This window comes from Melanotaenia boesemani, chromosome 12, assembly GCF_017639745.1.
Source record: "Melanotaenia boesemani isolate fMelBoe1 chromosome 12, fMelBoe1.pri, whole genome shotgun sequence".
Lineage (NCBI taxonomy): Eukaryota > Metazoa > Chordata > Actinopteri > Atheriniformes > Melanotaeniidae > Melanotaenia > Melanotaenia boesemani.
Window position 1 is genome coordinate 16097176 of NC_055693.1, and position 20881 is coordinate 16118056.

Below are 20881 nucleotides of genomic sequence, written 5' to 3' on the forward strand. Positions count from 1 at the left end.
GAATACAGCTGATGCAGTATGTCATCTATGGCATTGCGTCGTTTTTCTTCCTGTATGGAATCATTCTGCTTGCCGAGGGCTTCTACACAACTAGTGCCGTCAAGGAGCTGCACAGCGAGTTCAAGACCACCATCTGTGGGCGCTGCATCAGCGGAATGGTATGTTAACAAAACCACACTGCTGCATCGCACCTGATTTTTATTTATTTATTTATTTACCCCAGGAAAACAGAAATTTTCATTTTTATAGGATTAAAGCTTATAAAAGCTGAGTATGATGCTATCTGGTTTCTGTCCTCAGTTTGTGTTCCTTACATACATCCTGGGTGTGGCCTGGCTTGGTGTGTTTGGCTTCTCTGCCGTGCCCGTCTTCCTTTTCTACAACATGTGGTCTACCTGTAACGCCATGAGGTCACCTATGGCCAACCTTACAAATATCGACTCCATCTGCGTGGATGTTCGTCAATATGGTAGGAGAATATAATCAAGTAATTGACATCATATTCATTTTAAAAGGTCCAAAAAAATTACACTGCTTGGCTTAAAAAACATCACCACCTGGGTTTAACTAAGCAAATTATCTGGGGTTGGACCCTTTTCCAAGATGACAATACTATGATTCTTCAGGCTCAAATAAAAGAAGAGTAGTTCAGGCAGCATGAAATCTCATTTTCAAACCTCAGAGTTCAGATCTTTGGGGTGTGCTGGAGAAGACTTTACAGTTGTTTGGCTCTCATCAACATCAGATCTGTGATGTGAAAATGAATGCAACTCTGAGCGGTAAAAAAAAGTGCAGTACCTTATCAAAACAAATCTAAACAAACTGAATGTAAATATGCTTGACAGCACTTCTGCATATTTTAAATATATGGAGAAAATACTTTTAAGAGGACAGTCTGTGAAACTGAACTAGTTTCGTTGAAGTGGTAAAACATATGTATTGTTTTTTTTCTGTAAGAACAAACTAGCTAAAAGGTCTCTGGGAATTCAGTGCTACACGAGCCTTAAAGAAATATCCAAATAACTTCTTCACTTGTGATGATTTTAGTGACTTAGAACAGACCAATTGAAAGAGAAAGGGTAAATACTGACGTAGCAGAGGCAAGACAAGTCTGTACTTTTAGTCTGTGTACAGTAATCTCTAAATCAAGTTGTTGGATTCTGCTTCCCATGTTTTTTTTATCTTTCATTAGACCCTGCCAAAATGGTAAATACAATCCTTCTTTTATGTCCCTTGTTGACAACAAAGATGTTTCCTGATAATTTGAGGTCCCTAAGGCTAAGCTGAAAAAAGCCTGTGACATTTTAAAGCTATTTTTTAAGGCTGCAAGAAGATAAAGGTATTGTCATGTGTGAAATCAGTGGAATGCCTTGTTGAATCTTTGAAATGTCATTATCATTTAGAGCTTTGTACTCAGCGGGCATGAACTTGACAGACTTTAGCTCAAGGTTTGCAGTTGTATGATTGGCAAGCCAAAAGGAAATTATTTGGTGCAGCAGTAAACCTTTGAATTCAATGGCTGCAGGAATTATCCCGTGGAATGCCACTCCAGGCAAGGCCTGTGGATCCACGCTAGGTGACATCTGTAACACCAGTGAGGTAAGATACTATTTCCTACATGCATATTTATACAAATACATCGCAGTAGGGACAGGCAGCACTAGATGGTGAATCAAAAACTACTTTAACTAAAGAAAAAAACTACTTTTTTCCCAGTTCTACCTGTCTTACCACCTGTACATCGTAGCGTGCGCTGGGGCAGGAGCCACTGTGATTGCTCTGGTAAGCTTCCCTCCAAGTCTCTCCATCCTCTCCCTTTAGTCAATCTTTGCACGGTTTGTATCCACAGATCATGTGTCAAGTGCTCCTCTTCTCATTCTTATATGGTTTATGAAACCACACAAAGGATATTTACATTATGGCTTCTCCTCAGTCCCAGTTCCATTCGCTGTTTTTCATCTGCTTAGATGCACATGGCTCTGTTTGTATTTCAGGATGGGTGGGACAGTGTGCAGTATGGCCTCACTGTTTTTGTTTTATAACCATTTTTAGAAATAACACTCCTTTTAAAAAACAAACAAACAAACAAACAAACAAACATAAATCCGCAAGTATGATGTTGTGAAGATACTAATTAACATTTTACAGCTAAAAACTGATTGGCCATTTTACTAACTTGTCACAATGTTCCTGACAAGGAGGTCACCAGCATGTGCTCTTACCACATTTTCTGTTTTCTTTCACCAGCTGATCTACATGATGGCTACCACTTATAACTTTGCTGTTTTGAAGTTTAAGAGTCGGGAAGACTGCTGCACTAAGTTTTAAATTGGTGTATAAGCGCAGTACACCATTTGACAGTGCTGAGTAGAGACAGTTGCCACTGACAACAAACAAACTAAAAAGAACAACTATGAATAGAAAAGTCAACATCTTGCCATTAGTAATCACATGACTTGTAAATAGCTGATTATATGCTTCTTTTGGTATTTGGTATGCAGAGGTTTTGCTTGTCTGAAGACACCTGATAAAAGTTGTCCTCAGAATGGGGTGGTGCTTAGATGACTTTTTTTTTTTTTTTTTTTTTTTGACACCGGCTTCTAGAAAAATGTCATCATTTGATTTTACAGAAATGTGCACAGCTAAAAATCCACAATAGTGTTATTTATATTTGTAATGTGTGAAACCGGTTGTGGCCTGCACAAAGGCATTGACTGCATGAATAATTTAGATAAGAAAAACAATAAAGCAGTATTTAGCATGCATCAGTGGACTGCAGTCAGAGCTGAAATGTAAATTTGTGCATGAAATTCTGAGGCACATTGAAGCATAACTGTAACATACTTTTGAAGGTTTTTTTTTTAACATGCCATTTTAAAAATCACCAAAATTGGCAGTGAGGTTTGAACACGACATAGACTGCACCCAGCTCATATAGATGCTCTGAATTTAATCCATGTGGACATCTAATGACAAATATTGAAGGTGTTCTCAGGCTTCATGTTTCTGATCGCCAGTTTACCAGTTTAGTAGAGGATTAATTGCATCAGTGGTATAGTAGCAGTTGCCAATTGCCTAGTCCTTTTGTATTTCTTTGGTTTATTGCACAGCCTTTGGATTTTGGTGCCAAACCATAAACACCTTCAGTATTATACTTTCTTTACAATTAGACTCTAAACTCACTAAAAGTATTTTTATGTGTTTTATGCTCAGTTTTATGTTGACCGCTTGTATATTGTAGATTTAAAAGTAACTGCTCCTCCCTACAATAGCATAGCACACACATAGGCCAGTACAAGGAGTGTACTTCTGCATGAGGTCCTAAGACACAGTTTAATTTCACATATTATATAAAATTAAATAAAGAAATTCTTCTACTTTAGTGTAGCGTAAATGGTTTTTTTCTGACATTTGATACTGCTGTAGCATCAGCTAAGAATTTGTTTCATTTCATCCATTTTTCCTTTTATTCTTTCTCAAAGTGCGATTAAAGAGCCATTTGTTCATTTTAACGCTGAGCCTGCATGCTTACAAGTTTCAGATTCTGTGATCTGTTTATAGTTACTTATATTCCATATTTCATATATTTAATTTTCTCCAAGTTTTACAAGACTGTAGCTTTTACTTTCTTTATAAAATAAACCATCTTTGTTTACAAAAGTATCCCTACTTGGTCTATTTTTTTCCTAAAGCCTACAGCAATTTATGAAATTGGGTAACGTAGTTAGCCAGGTTTACAAAATGCAGAATCTCATGCTTTGCACTAACCTCCAGCTTTTACAGCTTGCATGCACCATCTCTGCCTCTTGTCCATCACATGTCCCCTTAATTAAAAAGCATAATTTCTGTAGTACTCTGTGTAGCAATCGAGTAATTCCAATAATGATTGTAACTGTAAAGTTACAATAACTCTTAACAGGTTTGTCTTTTTCATGGGATGTTACATCATTTTTAAAGCTTAACCGTATGTTCGTGGGTGTCTGTGATTTACGTACTGTAGCTCGGACTCCTGTAGCTTGCTTTGCATCTCTGACATGCTCACAAGCCATCCACCTCAACCTTCTCTTCCAGATCCACTTCCTCATGATTCTCTCAGCAAACTGGGCCTACCTTAAGGATGCAAGTCAAATGCATACCTACCAAGACATCAAAATGAAGGAAGAGCGGGAGCTGCAGGACATCACTTCACGCTCAAAGGAATGCCTCAATTCCTACACATAAGGATATTACACACTCGTGATCCACACACACACACACACACACACAGAGACACACATAGACACTGAGGCCAACCTCTGTGGCCATTTTGGACCAAGGCAACAGTCAGCTACAATAACCTGCCAACTGTGTACACTGCACTACTAACCCCAGCTCCTAACAAACTAATGCACCAGTGCTGCTTTCTGCACTAACTCTCTGAGAAGTGTTTCAGAACTGCTACATAAAGGTTCTTACATGCTGATTTTTATTTTCCCATTATGTGGGAAAATACAAATGAGTTCAGATGCTCATACTGAATCTCTCTGGCCCTTTTTATAGCCAGTTTTTGCTGGTGAATCTTGAGACATTGCACTATTCTTATGCAGCGTGTTCCAGTTTTGCTTTAGTCTTTTTCTGACCCTCTGTGGCCAGGTTTCAAATAGGGAAGGTACATCTTGTATTTTGTTTTTGGCCCTTTTCTGAGTGTGAAAGGCCTTACATCCAATATGAGATGGCATGACCCACTACATTAACACAAGACAGATGTCAACAAAATGTTTACTTTAATTTTACAGAAAGAAAACTGGTCAAATTTATAATGTATACCTGGTAAGAGTTCATTATGTTGCTCTATATATCTAGTGTCCTTATACATGAATTTCACTGCATAACTATCTCAGTTAATCATTTGAGTGTTGTTGAATTAGTTTTGAATTTTAATTCCAAAACCATTGTACAGCTACTGAAGTGATTCAGAACATTCATGGCCTACATTAACACTACCTCAGGTATGCACAAGTGTTTATGGACAGTGTAGGACAAACACTTCTCCCATCTTAAACTTGGTTTTAAAATAAAAATTGAGAAACATTCCTCAGACATACAGTATGTTTTAAGGTAGCGAGAACATAAATCAAGCACACACCTCAGGAGCCCCTCTCCATCACAGAAGTATAGAAGTGAACTGTTAGAGATAATGCCATAACTTGCTTATTAAATGTGGATGCTGCCAATAATGAGACAGAATGTTTAATGTATTTAATATCCAAAAACACTGGTCCATTCGTATTCATTTAGACAAAAAATAGTTAGAGCTTGCCAATGAAGAGACGCATAGACCTTTCTGAATGCCGATAAGTTAGCTGTTTTGTTGTATTTGAACAATACAATCAATTGTTGATTTAGTCCTTGTAAAAACAAAATAAAAGCATAATTATGTCCCGTGTGCACTATATTGGAAAGAGTGGAAACAGTGTAAAGGATTTTGCTGATTTGTCATTTTAAAGAAACATTTTTTTCCTAATTTTCCATAATTGCATTTTTTTATGTGCAGTTATATTAAAATATTTACTGGTGAAATCGTATATCTGTTAACTAAGTTACAGTGATTACTTGATGTTTCATTGTTGCATGAAGACGACTCTTTCTGCAGAGACACGTGTGATGTACAGTTATATATTACTGACATCAATAGTAGGCAGTGTTTGCCCTTTTCCTTTATTTTCTAACTGAATACAAATTAACCTCTTTTTATGTAGCTTATTAGTTTAGATTTTTTTAAAAATAATTCTAAATGTATTATTTTACGAGGTAGTTTACTTGTGTTTTCTATAATGTCAAGGGCTTCCCATCGACTTTCCCGATACCTTTTATTTCAGTTTCAAGTAACAATTAGTCACATCAGTCAGTTAAAAACAGTTGTATGAAAATAATAATAAAAAAATAGCCAAAGTATGAATGCCAGTGCTGCCCAGTGTATTAAACAGTATATATGTGTAGTACAAAACCTGCATTGTTCCATGACAGGATACTAGTATACAGACATATACATGAGGAAGCTGTATGTCATGTCACATCTTTGTATTTGTGTTTCCTATTGAATGAACCAAAAAAAAAAAAAAAAAGAAAGGCTGGCTCTCAATCACCAGGAGGACATCAATCAACCAACAAGCACGCTGTCTGACTGGAAACCCCTTTATGACATGACTCAACTGGCCTGATGACTGTTTTTATTCAAATAAACTGAAAAAAGTTATTGTTTTAAATGTGTGTGTTTCTTGTTTGACAATGTACAGTTAAAAAAAAAATCTATGAATGCATTAACACCCCCACCCAAAACAATAAAATACACTTTATAAAACAAAATGTTACAAACAAAACTGTCCCTCTTCAAATTTTACAAGTAGACAGAGGCATGTAGAAATCTGCTTATGACTCAAGGCAATCAGATCACCAGAAATCATCATCCTCCTCTTCTTTAGGTGAAAATGCTGCAATACTGTGAAAAACAAATCGAGTCAATTAGGTGAAGCCTTCAGAGACAAACAACAAAACCAAAAATAGAAAGGTATTTTTAAATTAACTCAATGTAATTCCAGAGCAAATAACATTAAAAAGATACCAGGAGATGAGAAACCACAAAAGCAATTAACTGTTATTGAGAGAGGATATTGTGGCCTTATGCTTTTATTAAACTTCCCTCAAGAAAGTACATGACTTTTGAATAAGGAAACATAAGTTGTTTGATTCATAAAGAAGTCATGCATCTATTAATATTTGGGCAAGTAAACAGTTTAGGTTACCTTTCTTCTTTTTCCTCAGACAAACTCTTGTCCTCTGGGCTTGTTTGTCCTGTCTCCTCTCTTACAGGGTTCTAAGAAAAACAAAAGAAAATGAGAAATACTCTGGGTAACTGTTACAAGTCACTTCTAAAGACAAGCATGGGTCTAACTTGCCTGCATATGTTGCTTCTCTCTTGCTTCCAGGACCATCTTCATGTATTTCTCCAATGGATTTTGATCTTTTGCCTCCTTATTATCTGCCTCTTCCTTCTCTTCCTCATCCACTTCTTTCTTAACCTCCATTTCTTTTTCTTCTTGTTCTGGTTGCTCCACCTCTTGCAAAAGCTGGTTATACAGAGGTAGCATTTACACCTTCTTCAGGGCGGCATACTGTATTTTGACAGCATTTTAGATTTTGAAAGGATGTAAGATAATTACCATCTCTTTCTCCAGTCGCTCCAGTTCTTGCCGTTCTCGCTCCTTGGCTTCTTCTAACTCCTTCTGCCTTCGCTCTTGTCTTTCTTTTCGCTCCCTTTCCCATCTTTGCTCATCGTCTTCCTCTTCTTCCATCCTGGCAGATTCACTTGAAGTCTGTGGAACTTCTGGAGAACATACAGATCGACATGAGTCAGATCAATTCTCTGGTCAAGATGAAGCAAATTACAGAATGGCTACAATATGACAGATCGGTGTGGCCAGATTGACTGCATACAGTAAAAGATGGTTGCCCTCGTCATAAGAGGTCAATCAAGATCACGGGTCAATACTGGGAGGACTAACTCACCCGGTTGACCTTGCAAGTCTGTTGGGTCTTCTGGGAGGTCCTGAGGGTGGGGGGTGGTGGGGCCATCAGGGGCCTCCTCAGAGAGAGGGACAGCAGTGTCCAGGAGAAGCTGTGGAATGTGGCCGGGCTCTGGAGGGAGACATACACAAAGAGATCTTTTGTGCCCTACCAGAATGCAACAGGGCCAGAGGACCAGCACAGAATACATAATCAGCTGTCCTTCATCTTCACCATTGTGCGAGACTGCTGAAAGGACACTTTGGAGGCCAATCACACACACATTTGAGAAAAAAAAAAACAAAAAAACTGCCCATCCAAAATCTATGATCTCCATACTGCCATACTGGATTTATTGGATTTGTTGCAATTGATAAAAAATTATATATATATATTTAACAATTTTAAAACATAGCACTTACAAACCACTCACTTTATGCTTAGCTGTCATTAACTGTGTCTTATAGTCAGACAACATGCAACAAAACTGCAAAAGGTGCTTTATGTGCCAACACAAAAAAAGATTAAATACTCCATTAAAAATCTGTTCAATGTCAGAAAGAATTCACAGGCTGAACAGAGGTTATTCTAATCAGACAGTTACAATGAAAACAGGACTAAAAACTGTATGATGACACGGCTGTACTAGTTTAGGGTACCTGATGATATAACTGTGAGATCTTCTAGATTAATCTTCTCAGGCTGTGGGGAAGAGTCTGAGCTGGAGAACACAGGCTGTAACTTTGGTGAACTGAGAGAAATAGGAAAACACAAGGACATTAATATTCACTGCCTTTAATAAAATGTACAATGCATGTTAAAATGACCTTGTCAAAGCTGTGCCAGATGGTACCTGGACTGATCTCGTGCTGTGCTCTTGAGTTGGGGGCTGTGAGGTGGACTGAGCTCTGGAGAAAAGTCACCCAAGGTTGCCCCCTCACTGAGAGGGCCACGAGAGATCTGTCGGTCAGATGGCAGCTGAGGGAATGTGACTAGAGATACAACTGCCTCTAACAGGGGGGAAGACTATTATTAGTCAAGTCCGCTGGGATAGAGATATAATTTTTTCCAATTATTTCACGCAAAAATAATTCTTATCTTTTCCTTTCTAAAGTGTTTGACAGCACAAAGCATTTTGTTAATGTACCTTCTGTGCTTTCTCTTTCAAGTTCCTTCTCAGAAAAGGTCTTCGGTGTGTAGGATGGGTGGTTGGATGGAGTAAAACTTTGGTCCTGAGGTTGTTCATCTCTCAAAAATAAAGATTCAGTCTCAAGGTGGTGCCTGTGGTCAGTGACAACGCTTGCAGGGAGCTGGTCTTCAGAGAAAGTAACGCTGTGCTGTGCATGTGTTGAGGGGTTTCTGGTGTCGTGGGAAACCAAGATGGGGGATTGGACTCTTTGAGGCGAGAGTGGTTTGAGTGACATTTTTGATTTGTGGGTTGAATGAATGTGTGAATGGTGAGAGTCCTGTTTTCTAAGAGGGTTGGGATGATGTGGAGAATGTGCTGGTTGTGGGGAAAGGGGTCTTGAGGGAAGCATGTGTGAGATAGTGGAGTACACTGCCCTCTGCTGGTATTTCCTGTAGGCTTCCTCCAAGGTTTCAGTCTCTCTCTGCAGCTCCTGGATGCGAGCCTTGGCTTCTGCCACCAGCTCAATGTCAGAGTCGGGAGAATCTATCCAAGGAGACGTGTGTCCTCGTGAGGGCCCACCTGCTTCACAAACATCAACATAACCCACCCTGGCCCTCAGCAGAGCTCTGTCTGTATAGATGTCAGGAGGAACCAGCTTGTCAGTGCTTAGCTCCAGTACCGAGCGATCAACAAGAGAAGGCTTGGGGTTACGCAGCACTTCATTTTCAAGAGCTGCCATCATTGATTGAATCACGAACAGGAAAGGGAAAGAGGAAAAGCAAACAAGAGGGGTGTTGAGCACTATTACAGAAGACCAACCACTATGAAAGATCCAAGATAAAGCTTAGCTGAACTCATGTCTACGAAAACATGCAACTACATCTAGAAAAGTATTGCTACTATAGAAATGTGGCTTTCTTTCGTGTTTTTTTATTTAACAAAAGTTCATACTACTAATTAAAACACATTGGAATCATGCTTGAAAATTAGAAAATATTTTCTCTCAAATGTTATTTGATGGTTTACAGAACAATATTTGGGAAGAAAAAAAGCTCCTTTAAGAAGAGATGAAATAAAGTTAACTATTCAAGTTATGTGTTACCATCTGTAACATGCATAACTGAAACATGATTCCTAGTAACTAGCCACATGAAGACATAGGGAACATGCATGTCCCATTGCAGAGGACATACTTTGATGGGTTTGGCAAAGCTGCATCTTGATGTCCTCGACATCCTTAATCAACCTCTGTGACCTCTCTTCACTGTCAATCAGCTGAGCCTTGAGCTGAGCACAGAGCTCCACCTGCAGGAAACAGATGAGAACATATTACAAGATATTTACACCCAGAAGGAGATCTGTGCAAAGTTTAGGTCAGGTATAGATCCACAGGAACGAATGTTTACGAACACACTCCATTCCACAAAGCTGCATAAAAAGCAGCAGATCACATACTTTCCCACAGTCAGCAATCTGGTTTGATGGGACTGACCTCATTTTGGAGCTGTGCCTGCAGCACCTGTTTCTGGCTGTCAAACTCTTCCTCATCCAGTCTGCGAGCATTCTGCAGCCTCTGAAGCTCTCTCTGCAAGGCCAGTTGCTCTTTGGATGGCTTGGTCATTTCTGAGAAAGAGATCATCATAGTTAAAACACAAATTCAAGCTACAGCTCATTTTACCTAATGCTTTCTCTCTTTAATTTACTATATACAATTTATAAAACTGCTCCAATTTCACCATTTTGGCTGGATGGACTAGCAATGGTTTTATCAACAATGAGCTTATTACCATTGTTCTCCCTTTTGTTAGAGATGAAGAGAGAGGGTCCCTACCCACTTAAACAGGAGGAATACTGCATCCTCTAGACAGAGGTACATTTTTGCTTTCAGTAAAGGGAGCCCTCTGTCTCTGCTAACACTCACTTTGCTTCTCATCTGCCTTCCCTCACTGGCTGTCTACAAAGCTACAGTCGTGGCACAGAGGCCCCACATTGGCAGGCAAGACACACATAAACAGACTCAGCCAAAAGCAGAGGGATGGACAAGCATGAATGCTTCACAGTACACTGAACCTCACGGCCACAATGGACCCAGGCTCCAGCATTCTAAATACAACATGGGACCTGGATATATCTTAATTACACTGAAAATGTTCACATTTTAAGGAGTGAAACCTCCTTATTTGTACCATTGATACAAAGTGGATATGGAAAATGAAGTCTGTTCCCACAGGAGTCTGCATTCACTCCTCACCAGCATGGAGACGGAGGTTCTCCTCTTGGGATTCCTCCAGCTGTTTCTGTAGCAGCTGCAGCTGCCCCTGCAGCTCTGCTTTCTGTCTCTTCATAATGGGGTAGTCACTTGTGCTCTCCAGTCTTTCCCGTAAGAGCTCCTTCTGCTGAGTCAGCAGTGAAATCTGCTGCTGTGCTGTGTCTAGCTCATCCTGGTGAAAAGAAAGCATACAAAATAATCACTGAGGCTTACAGAAATCAGAAAATATTACATGAAATACATCAAATGTGATCAAAAGTCAAAGTGACAACAGTAGCAATGCTCCCCACCCCATCCGATTCACATGATTGATACAGGAAGAACAGGGTTGTGATGCTTACCTGCAACCGTTTCATCTCTCTACAAGCTCTGTTATGTTCTTCTAATTGGGCATTAATCACAGCTGCCTCCTTTTGGATTTGAGCAGTTTCCACTAAAAATTAAAACGATGTAAAAATAAAAAAAAACTATGCCATCAGCAAACCATCATTTATTAAACTTGCATTAATTAAAATACCTACCTTTATTTCTGTTCTCACTCTCTGTAAGGCTTTCAGTTCTTTTGATATAGTCCTCCTTTAACTCAAGCTGACACCTTATTTTTTAATAAAACATCAGTAAATTAAAACAATTTGTAAAAACAATGTTTGGTCAGAGCTCCTATTGTATGATAAAATTTAATCGTCTACTAACCAGACAATCTTACTGATGCATAAGAAAAGTAATTTATCTCAAATAAGCTGCATTTTAGGACATCAATTCAACTTATGAATGCCAAAATGTTTCTAAATGTTTATTCTACAAGAAAATATTTAGTATAAAATTGATCAGCATTCATTTTGTGGGTTTATTGGGGGATTTTGTTAAAGATATAATGGCTGATAATAAAAATGTACATTATACTTTGCATGTACATTATTTTTACTGTAACTTAACATAACAGTGACACCATCTGGTCACAGAAAACTATTTTTAAAACAACTCAAGCTTCAGATATGAATGAAATAAGCAGAACTGAAAGGCAGAATGTGTCAGACCAACCTGGCAAGTTCATTCTTCAGTTTCTGGTCATATGTGTCCTCTATTGTCCTCACAGCCAGCTCTCTCCTCCTCAGAAGCTCATCGGTAGCCTTGACCTTCTCCGTGTGAATTTGGCAAGTCCTTTCAGAGAGCACACAGACATTCTATGAACTACCAGCTACAATGTGAGAAGAGAAAAAAATAAATAATAAATAAAAAGCTTATTAAAAAAAATCTTACTTTTCAAAAGCCTCCATTCTCACCCTCAGCTCGCTTTCTCTGTTACGTAGTTTTTCAATTTCTTTCAGCACAGACTGTCTCTGTATGTAGACATTTTTTTCTTCAATCTAAGAGGTGAAAAATAAATAAATAAAACATCAGTTTAAATTTCTCATGACTGAAAAATTATCATTTGCAATGGGGAAAAAAAAGCCTGTTATTACTAAGTAATCTGTTCTTTGTCATGCAAATACAAAAATAATGAGAATGTTTGAAGATTTAGAAACAGCTGATAACACTGGAGGCTCTGATATGTAAAATTAATCTTTCATGCATTGAAAATTTCAGGTCTACTTCCAGGTCAGCATAAAAACACCTTTACAAGTAAAGAACAAACCCAAGATAGAAAAACACAGAACACAGTCTTAACAGTATGTTACCTCTTGCTGTTTTTGTAACTTTTCAAAGGCATTTTTCTCTCGTTCCATCAGTGCCTTTGCCTTCATTTCATACGCCTTTTCCAGTTCTTGCTTCAGTTTAGCAAGTTCTTTATAGAACTTTGATTTTTCTTCTGTCTTCATCTTAGCAATCTCAACTTCTTTAAAATGCTGCAGCTTAAAAAATAAACAAAATATTGAAGAACATAACTACAAGAAAAACAAATCACAGTACTACAAAACATTTATTGGTACAATATTTGTGTTTGTATATGTGCATATACCTTTGTGTTCATTTCTGCTTCCATCTGTGCTATAGTCTCATTTCTATAGGCAGCCAGTTTTGATTGGAATGAAAACATTTTATCTTCCTTGGAACTGAAGCTCTCATATTCCTTATCAATCATTTTCATCTTTTCTACTGTTGAATTAAAAAAAAAAGACATTTTTGGCATTATGTGAAAGACTACGGGGCTAGTGTTTTTTTAAAAAAAAAAAGAAAAAAAAAAAGGAGATAGAAGAAGAAGAAGGTCAGTTTTAAAACATCAGGTTATCATACCAAGAGACTCGCCATAATTTGATAAGTTGATTGTTTGAGTATCCACATCATGGCCCAGGCTTTGAGTATGATGGTGTGTAAGTTGTGTTAGAAGGTTGAACAGAAACCCTGCAGGACACAGTCAATATATCAGCTACAAGACTTGGGAATAAAAACAGTTATACTAAAATGTAGGGATGGGCAATATGAACCAAATTTCATATCTCATTTGACCTCTTTTTAACCTGAATCATGATATATAATATATATTTTGACAAGTAACTAAAGATACAGTTATAATTTACAGCCTTGTGAGCTCAATGCACTTTTATTAAGGATCAGAAGCACATTTAAACAGTTGACTAGAATTAAAATAGCAGTATATTAAATTAAATGAGCTTAAAACAAAATTAATGAAAAATACTTTTTAATGACATAACAAAAATACATTTGTGCAAAATGCAAAAAGATCCTTTTAACTCAAAACAAGCTCTCGATTTAAACAATATTCCCTCATTCTATATAGCGCGTGATAGTTATGTTTTTGAAAATCTCCATATATTGCCCAGCCCTACGAGAATAAACAGGATGATGTGCATACCTTTACTGTTATTTTCCTCATTAGACTGCTAAAAACGAAAACAGATTCATTACAACATAGAACCATGTTAAATATTATGTCTTATTTATACTTTCAATCATATAATTATTTACCAAGAATGTGCAAAGGGGTGATGCGGGACTGATTTGAAGAAGCTGGAGAAGATCTTCTTTCTTGAAGATCTGGCAAAAATTAAACAGACCCCAACATCCTCATCTTCTATAATGATCCTTTTATTTCAAGCCAGTGTACTAACAATACAAATCATACACACCTTGTCTTTACATAGGCCACTTTCAGGGTAGAATACAGAAAGAGTGTATTCATACCCTGAAGCACGGAGATGATCTGCCACTATGCTGTTACAAGCTGAAACGAGAAGGGGTTCAGATTTCACTGGTACTGGCCTGGGACCTGGTTCAGCTCCTGTCAATGGTGGATACTTTAATTCCTGGATGAACTGATTCCGCAGATGTGCCTTAATCAGACAGAAAGATAACGAGAAGGACGGTGACCAAAATTTTTCCAAGGTAAGAGGGGTTGACTGGCTACAACAACGACGTTAAACGCACTTACCTTGAGAGCATCAAGCACTCCTTTGTTCTTAAAAGTTTGATAAAGTCGTTTCCTCAGCTCCTCTGGGGATAATGCATCTTCCTTGGACGAGGACATAACTAGTCCCGAAAGTAGCAGAAGACAGCCCGGCGTCCTTGTGAACAAAACTCTTCGTCTCTAACAATGTTCAGGGTATTTTGTAACTACTGTGAGACTTTTTCTTTCCTTTCGGAAACTTTGTCCCAAAGGCATCCACTAAAATATTGTTTTCGCTTGTTTGCTACCTGGCAACTAAAAGCGTCCAGCGTCTCATTCCAAGAGGTGTGCCTACAACATTTAAATCCATCAACGGACATTTCTGTTACTGACAGGCTCATCGTTATGACGTAAAAAAACACATACACACCATATTATTTTCTATAAATCAGTTATATATCTAAATATGTGTGTGTTTTATTAAGCAGTCATTTTCGTGAGCGCATTAAAAATATCAGTCACTAAACTATCGAAAAAAAAAAAAAAAAAAAAAAAAGCCCTTAGTACTACACTACTGTTACGTCATCTTTTTGCGACAGCGCTTTTACATGTTCAGGAAGCGAAATTAACAGGTAAACAAACGTATTTTATGCTGTCTAAATAGATAATTATTGTGTTTATGTTGCGTTTTCACGTGTATCGCTCAGTATCATGTTTATTTCACACTCAAAACAATCATTTACAGCGTCTGTCTAGCTCTATGGTTAACATTAGCTTGCTGACTAAAGGCTTTACAATTCGGGCTATATCGACTTCAATATCGTGCCAAATTTAATCAATTGATGCATTTCGTTTGCTTTTAACCGACTTAAGGAAATTTTAGCTTGGGAAACAAGAGAAGAAAACTATGTCTGGAAGCTTTTACTTTGTCATGGTTGGTCATCATGACAATCCTGTCTTTGAGATGGAGTTCTTGCCAGCTGGGAAGCCTGAATCAAAGGTAACGTCGTTTCGTTCACTACGCCGAGCCCAAATAATGTGCTTGTCAGATACCAAAGAAATTATTTTTAAGATCACTTAGTGGTAAATAAACTGTTTTACTGGCAACAATATTTTCCATATTAGGTAGCCTTCATGGAGAATTACTATTTCTTTAAATTTATTTACATGTTAAATATATTTTGTTTTAACCGACCATAGGATGATCACCGTCATCTGAACCAGTTCATTGCACACGCATCCCTGGATTTGGTCGATGAAAACACGTGGCTGTCCAACAGTATGTACCTGAAGACTGTGGACAAATTCAACGAGTGGTTTGTTTCAGCCTTTGTCACAGCAGGACATATCCTTTCTTATAACTAACTAACTAACTGAGTGAGTGAGTGAGTCAGAACAAAAATATTCTGTAAAGTATTTATGAATTGCAACCATTTCCATGAAAACTTTCCTCCGTTAGATGCTCAAAAGTAATCAATCAATTACTATAAATAAAATGTTTATTTTTAATACTTTGTTGAGAATCCTTTGCAGGCAATGACTGCCTGAAGTCTGGAACCCATGGACATCAGCAAACCCCGTGTTTCTTCTTTTGTGATTCCTTGCTCAACCTTAACTGCAACTGGCTTGACTTGTTGCTTGTTTGTGGGGCTTTCTGCCCACCCCCTCCCTGAAATTCATTGTCAGTTAGGTTAATGTCTGATGACTGTCAGCCATGGCAGAATATTCCATGTATTTGCCTTAAAAACTCCTGGGTTTCTTTCACAGTGTGTTCATTGTTCATTTGTACCGTGACTTGACATCCAATCAGCTTAGCTGAATCTGAGCAGAAAGAAAGTCCCTATAACTTTAGATTTCATCCAGCTGCCTCTGTTTGCTGTCACATCATCAATAAACATCAGTGACCCAGAGCCATTGGAAGCCATGCATGCCCATGCCATCTAGCTCCCTCCACCATGTTTTACAGAACTTTGGATCACAAGCTGTTCCAATCCTTCTCCATGCTTTTCTTCTTGATCTTCATGTCACGTGTTCAGAAAATGCTGTTCCAGAACTGAGACGGCTCCTTTAGATGGTTTTTGGTAAAGTTTAATCTGGACTTTCTATTCTTGAGGCTGATTAATGGTTTGCACATTGTGGTGAACCCTTTGCATTTCTCCTCATGAGGTCTTCTCTTTATATCAGATTTAGATATTGATACGCCTACTTTCTGGCGAGTGTTCTTAACTTGGGTAGATGTTGTGAAGGGGTTTTTCATCACTATGAAAAAGATCCTGCAAACATCCACCTTTGTTGTCTTCCACGGACATCCAGACCTTTTTGAGTTCCCAAGCTTACTGGTGTACTCTCTTTCTCTCAGAATTTACCAAACTGTTATTTTTTTTAATTCCTAACATTTCTACAGTCTCTCTGATTGCCTTTTTTTTTTGATGGTCTGTTTCATATTCATTGAGAGCTCCTTTGACTGTATGCATGTTCACAGCAAAAGATTACAAATGCAAATGCCACACCTGGAATTAACTCCGGACCTTTTATCTGCTGCATGATGGCGGCTGCGTGAGGGAATAGCCGATGAAAATTTACTGTTCAGTCACCTTTGGCCTCTTGAAAAGAAAAATACAGCTACATATTAAAGAGCTGTAATTCCTAAATATTTCCTTCAATTTGGATGTGAATACCCTCAAATTAAACATGAGTCTGCACTTTACGCCTATATTGATTAGATATCTGTATCTCAACAGCTAAAATAACTAAGCTTGTGTCAGATTCTAAATACATATGGAACTGACTGTATGTGTGTGTGTGTGTGTGTAATGTACGACACAAGGACTTTCCACTGTACATTATTCTTTATATACAGTATACTATGAAATTAAAATATTGATAAAATGTCCAGCTCATATTTACTGATAAGACATGAAAAACGTCTAATCAGGAAATGATGGGTAATACATTAGACCTACATCAGTAGTTTTGGATGTTATAAGGCAATGTACCCGAAATAAATACTTGATTACATGTATTGCTTTTTTTTAAAAAAATCATAGATTCAATGAAATGATAACTTTGTAGATGCCACTTTGAGCTCTGGGAAACTTTAAATAAAAAAATGTATGCATAAGTGATAATTAATGATAGTTTAGAAGTAAGAGGAGTTTTTTCTTTTTAATCTCTGTAGTCGTGTTTTTTGGCCTGGCTTCATTTTCCTTAATTATGTGCTGTACATATAAGATTCATCATGCTGCATGATGTGCGACAAGAGGATGGAATCAAAAACTTTTTTAATGATGTGTATGATTTATACATTAAGGTAAGCCATCTTTCATGTGAACAGTTACTATGAACTATGTATCATTTGGTCTGTTCAACCTTTTGATATTTTGGTCTAATTATTCATTTTGTCTTCCAGTTTGCAATGAATCCTTTCTATGAGATCAACGCACCGATACGCTCAACAGCCTTTGAGAGAAAAGTCCAGTTTCTTGGAAAGAAGCATCTCCTGAGTTAATCTCAGGGATTTGAGTGCGTTGTTTGTTGTAATATACCTGACATTCTTGTCTTCTGTCTTTTCCTTTTACACAAAATGTTAAATGCATTTAACAGAAATGCCAGTTTGTATAAAATGTTTATTTCAGATGTCGTTCCTTTGACTTTTTTTTCAGGAAAGTTTAGTGTAGATATAGGTACCTTGTGTCAGTCATTGCAAATAAAGCCTAAAATCTTAAAATCATCTGAAAGTTTTTTTTTTTTTACCAAAACTGGACAAAAAAAACTTGTGCTTTGATGTGAATTTCTTAAAAGGAATTAAAAGCATTATTATGGTATTGTATGCAGAGCGCTGAGATAAGAGTTGGTTCTTGTTAAGCCATAGAGTAATAAACTACGTTGTCAATAGTTATTCAGACTAAAAAACAAGCTTATCAGATAATTCTAAGGTTGTTTATTCATCATTTGGCATACCAATAGTACAACTTCAGATATTAATTTGAGAAACAGTTAAGGGAAATGACTGGTCACTTGTAGTTAGGTTGTGGTTAAAGACTTTCAGCTGTAAGTATAAAACAAGATTAAGAGTGCTTTTAAAATGATTTAAAACAATAAACCCAGCCATGATGACAGAGAACCACTCAGTCATTTCCACTTCATTACACTTTCATTACAGAAAATTTCTCAAATAGTCCTCAGTGAATTTTTCAGTGGGAAACAGCTTAAAAATTACAAAGATTTCCAAAAACTTAAATATAAAAATATGCCATGCATGTTAGGTTTGCTTCAATGTTTATTTCCTGGTAGGTAGGAAACAAATGCCACAGTGCTTCCAGCACACAGCTATAATGTATTCAAGATGCAAGATGTACACAGACAAAACCTCAAGGTGCAAAAATAACAAGCCTCAATTTGTTAGTAATACAAAGTAGTGCCTTAGCTACTTCATAGTTCTCAGAAATAAATGTTATTAGGAAGTATATATTTTTTAATTTTCTGAATATATCAGTCATCACTTTACACAATCACATTTGTGAGTCAAGTTTAGAAATCCAATGATGGCACTCACCAAATAGTACACATCAACACAGAATTTACCAGTCATATTTTTCTTTAAGAGAACTGAATATTTAACCTTTAGACAAAAAAATGTGGAATTTTAAAAATCTGATTTTCAGCTGTGGCAGAGCTGAATCAATGTGTTAGTGATTTGAGTTTTTTTTTTTTTTTTTCAAAGACATGGAGGAATTTAGTGTTTTTCTGTATTTTATGCCTAAGTCCAAAAATTCACATCAAACCTTAAATCAAAAAGCCAGTATAATTAGTTTAAATATGATGTTACTACAGCATTGTACACCTACAGCCTCGTCACATAACAGGCATGACAGATTATTAGTGACAGCTCTTGGATGTTATGAACAACAAGTGGTAGCAGAGCGGGGCTTTCTGTGAAGCTTGACTGTGTCCGTGGGGATGAGGTGGTCCGTTCTCTCATCCACTGCCAACACCCTACGTACTGCTTCCTCAAAGGCCACTGCTACATTAGTAGCATCCTTGGCACTGGTCTCATAATAAGGGAAGTCACCATTCTCCTGGCACCATTGTCGGGCCTCTTCAGTAGACACTTGCCTCTCTGTCACATCCAATTTATTACCCAAGACCACAAATGGGAACTTCTCTGGCTCCTTGACATCTGCGTAGTAGATGAACTCCTTCTTCCAGTTGCCCAAGTTGAGAAAACTCTGGTTATCATCCACACTGAAGGTAAGAAGGCAGCAATCTGAGCCACGATAAAAAGGAGTCCTCAAGCTGCGAAAGCGCTCCTGGCCAGCGGTGTCCCAGATCTGCAGGGTAACCTGGTGGCCATCTACTTCGAGGTCCTTGTTTAGGAACTCTACACCAATGGTGTGGAAAAGGTGGGCGTCAAACTTATTGGTGACATAGCGATTCATAATGGAGCTCTTTCCTACACCACCATCACCCAGCAAGATAACTTTTAACAGGGATGTCTTTGTTGTCATGGCTACTCACTCCCAACTGATCACTGCAAAATAAATTACCTGATGGAAAGATGCAATGTTAGGCATATTTTACCGCAACATTTAAAATAAACATATACTTAAATATATCAAATGATTGTTCAACAGGACAATAAAGTTGGGTGTATGTTATGTGCCTTTTCCCTCTCACCCCAGATTGATTTTGACCTCCTCCCCTTGTCCAGATCATGTACTGTAAGCACAAGTCTTAGGTCACATGCTCATCTGTTTAATGTTGATGTTTGCAGCCATGCATATGACGTTCACTCAGCTGAAAGACAGTGACAAGCAATCAGTTTCCTGATTAATAGATGGTACATGAAAAGTCACACAGCAACAAAAAGCTTTCTGTCTCCAAATTTAAAAACACTACAACCAAGATGTGATGGCTTGGCTTGACGTTTCCTAAATTAATTGGCTGCATGCTAGCACTTAAAAAGACTAAATTGTAAATAGTTTAATAGTCGGCTAATAGTCGGCTAAGCTAGGCTAGCTTGAAAACGGGAAAACAAGATAACAGCTGGAATTAGAGTAATGTAATATACTAAATATGCTAGCCCGGGCTCTCTTACAGACATGATTGCTACAAACATACCTTATAGTTTGGTCCAAGCAGTTTGTAAATCAAAAAACAATCTGCTACTGAACTGAAATAACATTAACTCATTCGCTTGACAGCTCCTAGCTTTAGCTCGGTACGATATAATGTCAGGTCGCAGCGTTTCCTGTTAAGCTCCAAAAGCACGGTGCTAACCTAACACAGTCAGCTAGATGCTAATAACCAGCTAACGATAGCTACGGTGCCGTAGCTACAACGGAGAGCCTCAGATCACGTGATCTGACCAGAAAGAAACACAAACCAATTAGCGCTGCGGAAACGTGTCCGATGTAAGAATCGATGTATCCGAATGAATGTTCTTAACTCATTATTGTGAAAAATTGCAACGTATGTGTTTTTTTCTGACGCCGTTAGCCTGCTAGCCGATAAGCCTTTCAAATGATAAAACGAGTAACTTTACGTTTTTTGCAATAACAATATTTCACCACAAGAGGGAGACATTTCATTGTTA

General features: G+C 37.7%; 4 protein-coding genes across 9 annotated transcripts in view; 2 read left to right on the plus strand and 2 right to left on the minus strand.

The window, feature by feature from the left end:
* gpm6bb (glycoprotein M6Bb) overlaps window positions 1–6133 on the plus strand; it is a 30053-nt gene extending 23920 nt beyond the window's left edge. For 2 of the 3 annotated variants that reach the window (XM_042000993.1, XM_042000994.1), the window contains 5 exons: window positions 2–158; window positions 301–469; window positions 1526–1599; window positions 1717–1782; window positions 4072–6133. In XM_042000993.1, coding sequence (XP_041856927.1) covers window positions 2–158; window positions 301–469; window positions 1526–1599; window positions 1717–1782; window positions 4072–4221 — 616 coding nt within the window. In that variant the 3' untranslated portion in view covers window positions 4222–6133. Of the gene's footprint in view, window position 1; window positions 159–300; window positions 470–1525; window positions 1600–1716; window positions 1783–2247; window positions 3664–4071 lie in introns of those variants that run through there. The other variant, XM_042000995.1, reaches the window with a different exon arrangement.
* Window positions 6070–14767, minus strand: ofd1 (OFD1 centriole and centriolar satellite protein). Of its 4 annotated transcripts, none has more exons than XM_042000990.1 (22): window positions 14332–14767; window positions 14030–14233; window positions 13869–13937; window positions 13756–13780; window positions 13176–13283; window positions 12901–13037; window positions 12620–12793; window positions 12201–12307; window positions 11982–12101; window positions 11462–11535; window positions 11282–11373; window positions 10923–11112; window positions 10164–10294; window positions 9865–9976; window positions 8690–9412; window positions 8396–8552; window positions 8202–8293; window positions 7546–7674; window positions 7200–7363; window positions 6936–7106; window positions 6783–6853; window positions 6070–6478 (listed from the first exon to the last, which is right to left on the minus strand). In XM_042000990.1, the coding sequence occupies exons 1-22, from the start codon at window positions 14425–14427 to the stop codon at window positions 6430–6432; spliced, it is 3195 nt and encodes a 1064-aa protein (XP_041856924.1). In that variant the 5' UTR covers window positions 14428–14767; the 3' UTR covers window positions 6070–6429. The 4 variants fall into 4 exon arrangements, with proteins under 4 accessions (XP_041856924.1, XP_041856925.1, XP_041856926.1 ...); XM_042000991.1 differs by having other exon boundaries at window positions 8690–9403; window positions 13756–13783; XM_042000992.1 differs by having other exon boundaries at window positions 7555–7674; window positions 13756–13783.
* A 96-nt stretch (window positions 14768–14863) lies between these two features.
* Window positions 14864–18013, plus strand: trappc2 (trafficking protein particle complex subunit 2). Its single transcript, XM_042000997.1, has 5 exons — window positions 14864–14918; window positions 15160–15286; window positions 15487–15631; window positions 17511–17596; window positions 17696–18013. Exons 2-5 carry the CDS (start codon window positions 15194–15196, stop codon window positions 17792–17794), a joined length of 423 nt encoding a protein of 140 aa, XP_041856931.1. The 5' UTR covers window positions 14864–14918; window positions 15160–15193; the 3' UTR covers window positions 17795–18013.
* Window positions 18014–18211: 198 nt separating this feature from the next.
* Window positions 18212–20802, minus strand: rab9a (RAB9A, member RAS oncogene family). The gene is made up of 3 exons (XM_042000996.1): window positions 20407–20802; window positions 19963–20082; window positions 18212–19831 (listed from the first exon to the last, which is right to left on the minus strand). The coding sequence occupies exon 3, from the start codon at window positions 19791–19793 to the stop codon at window positions 19185–19187; it is 609 nt and encodes a 202-aa protein (XP_041856930.1). The 5' UTR covers window positions 19794–19831; window positions 19963–20082; window positions 20407–20802; the 3' UTR covers window positions 18212–19184.
* Between the last annotated feature and the right edge of the window lie 79 nt (window positions 20803–20881).

Excerpts from the sequence above, each read along its gene's own strand:
- ofd1 (XM_042000988.1), bottom strand. The coding sequence starts at position 14,427 with ATGTCCTCGTCCAAGGAAGATGCATTATCCCCAGAGGAGCTGAGGAAA. Across the intron at positions 14,234-14,331 it reads GAGTGCTTGATGCTCTCAAG|GCACATCTGCGGAATCAGTT; the intron begins GTAAGTGCGTTT and ends TGTCTGATTAAG. Across the intron at positions 6,479-6,782 it reads TCTGAGGAAAAAGAAGAAAG|TATTGCAGCATTTTCACCTA; the intron begins GTAACCTAAACT and ends TGTTTTTCACAG.
- trappc2 (XM_042000997.1), top strand. The coding sequence starts at position 15,194 with ATGTCTGGAAGCTTTTACTTTGTCATGGTTGGTCATCATGACAATCCT. Across the intron at positions 15,287-15,486 it reads CTGGGAAGCCTGAATCAAAG|GATGATCACCGTCATCTGAA; the intron begins GTAACGTCGTTT and ends AACCGACCATAG. Across the intron at positions 15,632-17,510 it reads AGCCTTTGTCACAGCAGGAC|ATATAAGATTCATCATGCTG; the intron begins ATATCCTTTCTT and ends TATGTGCTGTAC.
- rab9a (XM_042000996.1), bottom strand. The coding sequence starts at position 19,793 with ATGACAACAAAGACATCCCTGTTAAAAGTTATCTTGCTGGGTGATGGT.